At 42.1% G+C, this 1,645-nt stretch overlaps 1 protein-coding gene across 1 annotated transcript; it reads right to left on the bottom strand.

Moving 5' to 3' along the window:
- Window positions 1-275: 275 nt before the first annotated feature.
- On the bottom strand, window positions 276-1,415 carry LOC131053189 (G-type lectin S-receptor-like serine/threonine-protein kinase At2g19130). The gene has a single exon (XM_057987809.2). The coding sequence runs from the start codon at window positions 1,413-1,415 to the stop codon at window positions 276-278; it is 1,140 nt and encodes a 379-aa protein (XP_057843792.2).
- Window positions 1,416-1,645: the final 230 nt, after the last annotated feature.

Raw genomic sequence — 1,645 nt, 5'->3', positions numbered from 1 at the left:
CTCTTTCATCAATGTTAATATATTGCTGGTGTACAAAACTAATGAACATTAAATTCAATACCATTACCATTAAAAATTTACATCAAGAAAGGGACTCATACATTTCATTTTTCCTCCTAAGAAAAAATCACAATACTCCATCACACTCTCTCACACCCAAGGTCAAACAAACAACTCTACTTTCTTCTCCTACATCTTTATTGGCTCTCCAAACAAGTGAAACGAAAATAACATATACGGACATTATTTAAGCTTGACCAAGCGCTCATGTAATTTCAAACAATGCAATCGGTATCGCTATAATCGCCATCGCCATCAGTGTTCCGTCGGTCTTCTACTCGCTGGTTGGTCACGCTTGGAATCTGTGAGGCGTGAGGCTCTGTCTTACCTTGAAGCATCAGCACCACTTGTGCCATGTTCGGTCTGGCCTTCTCATCATTTTGAATGCATAACAAACTTACCAGGGCAGATCTTCTCACCTCTTCCACATCTGCATCACTTGCAATCCTTTTATCCACAATATTTATCATGTTTCTCTCACAAATTTGCTCTTTAACCCAGGCTGGAAAGTAGTACCTACTTGATTCTTGCACATTTAGGTCCAGATTTCTCCGGCCAGATATAATTTCCAAGAGAGTCATGCCGAAACTGTAGACATCAACCTTGGGAGTGATGGGAAGGCCAGAGAGCCATTCAGGAGCCAAGTATCCTCTCGTTCCTCTCGTAGCAGTTACCACCTTGCTGAAATCTCTACCCACAAGCTTTGCTAAGCCAAAATCCCCCAACTTGGGAGTAAAATCCTTATCTAGCAGAATGTTTTCGGGCTTTATGTCGCCGTGAATGATGCGATCGCTGCATTGCTCATGGAGATAAAGTAATCCTCTTGCAGTACCCAATGCAATCTCAAATCGGGTTCTCCAATCCAGTATCTTCGATTGGTGTTTCGAATTATTGGTGAAAAGAAAAGAATTTAGAGAGCCGTTGGGCATGTAATCATAAACCAGTAACCTTCGCGATCCTTGTGCACAAAATCCTCTAAGCCTCACCAAATTCGGATGATTTATGATTCCCACAGAGTTGATTTCCGCTCGGAATTGCTTTTCACATTGCTTTGAACTCTCCAGTTTCTTTACGGCTACAAGCGTACCGTCTGGTAGAGTTCCTTTGAACACTGTGCCGAATCCGCCGCTCCCCAACTTATGTCTGAAATTGCTGGTTGCGGTCTTCACCTGGTTGTGAGTGAACCTTTGGGCCCACCTTTGCGGACGCAGTGCATCCAACGAAGCTGCACACCTCTGGGTCGGTCTTAGCCGACGCCTCTGCCAGAATAGAAATGCAAAAATCAAAGCAACAAGGACAGCAACAAGAATCTCCGAGAGAATTATAATCAGAAATTTCTGAAGTGTTAGTGCCATCAAATAAGAGTCATTTCCCAAAAAAAAATCCCTAAAAGATGCTCAAATTTCTAGTTGGTTCTTTTGTACGGGACGGTGCAAATGGACCTTTACACATCTGAAAATTTGAGCTCTGTGAAATGAATCTTCACCTGCATATGTCTGACAATTTGAGCTCCTTCTGAGTAAATTAACGCTAAACTATTGCTAAACCAGTGAGTGCATATGCCTAAATACACTTGAAAAGATAT

The sequence above is a fragment of the Cryptomeria japonica genome, unplaced genomic scaffold (assembly GCF_030272615.1).
Source record: "Cryptomeria japonica unplaced genomic scaffold, Sugi_1.0 HiC_scaffold_469, whole genome shotgun sequence".
Taxonomy (NCBI): Eukaryota; Viridiplantae; Streptophyta; class Pinopsida; order Cupressales; family Cupressaceae; genus Cryptomeria; species Cryptomeria japonica.
This window is presented reverse-complemented; position numbering and strand designations above follow the sequence as displayed.

Coding starts and splice junctions, on each gene's coding strand:
- LOC131053189 (XM_057987809.2), bottom strand. CDS start 1,415: ATGGCACTAACACTTCAGAAATTTCTGATTATAATTCTCTCGGAGATT.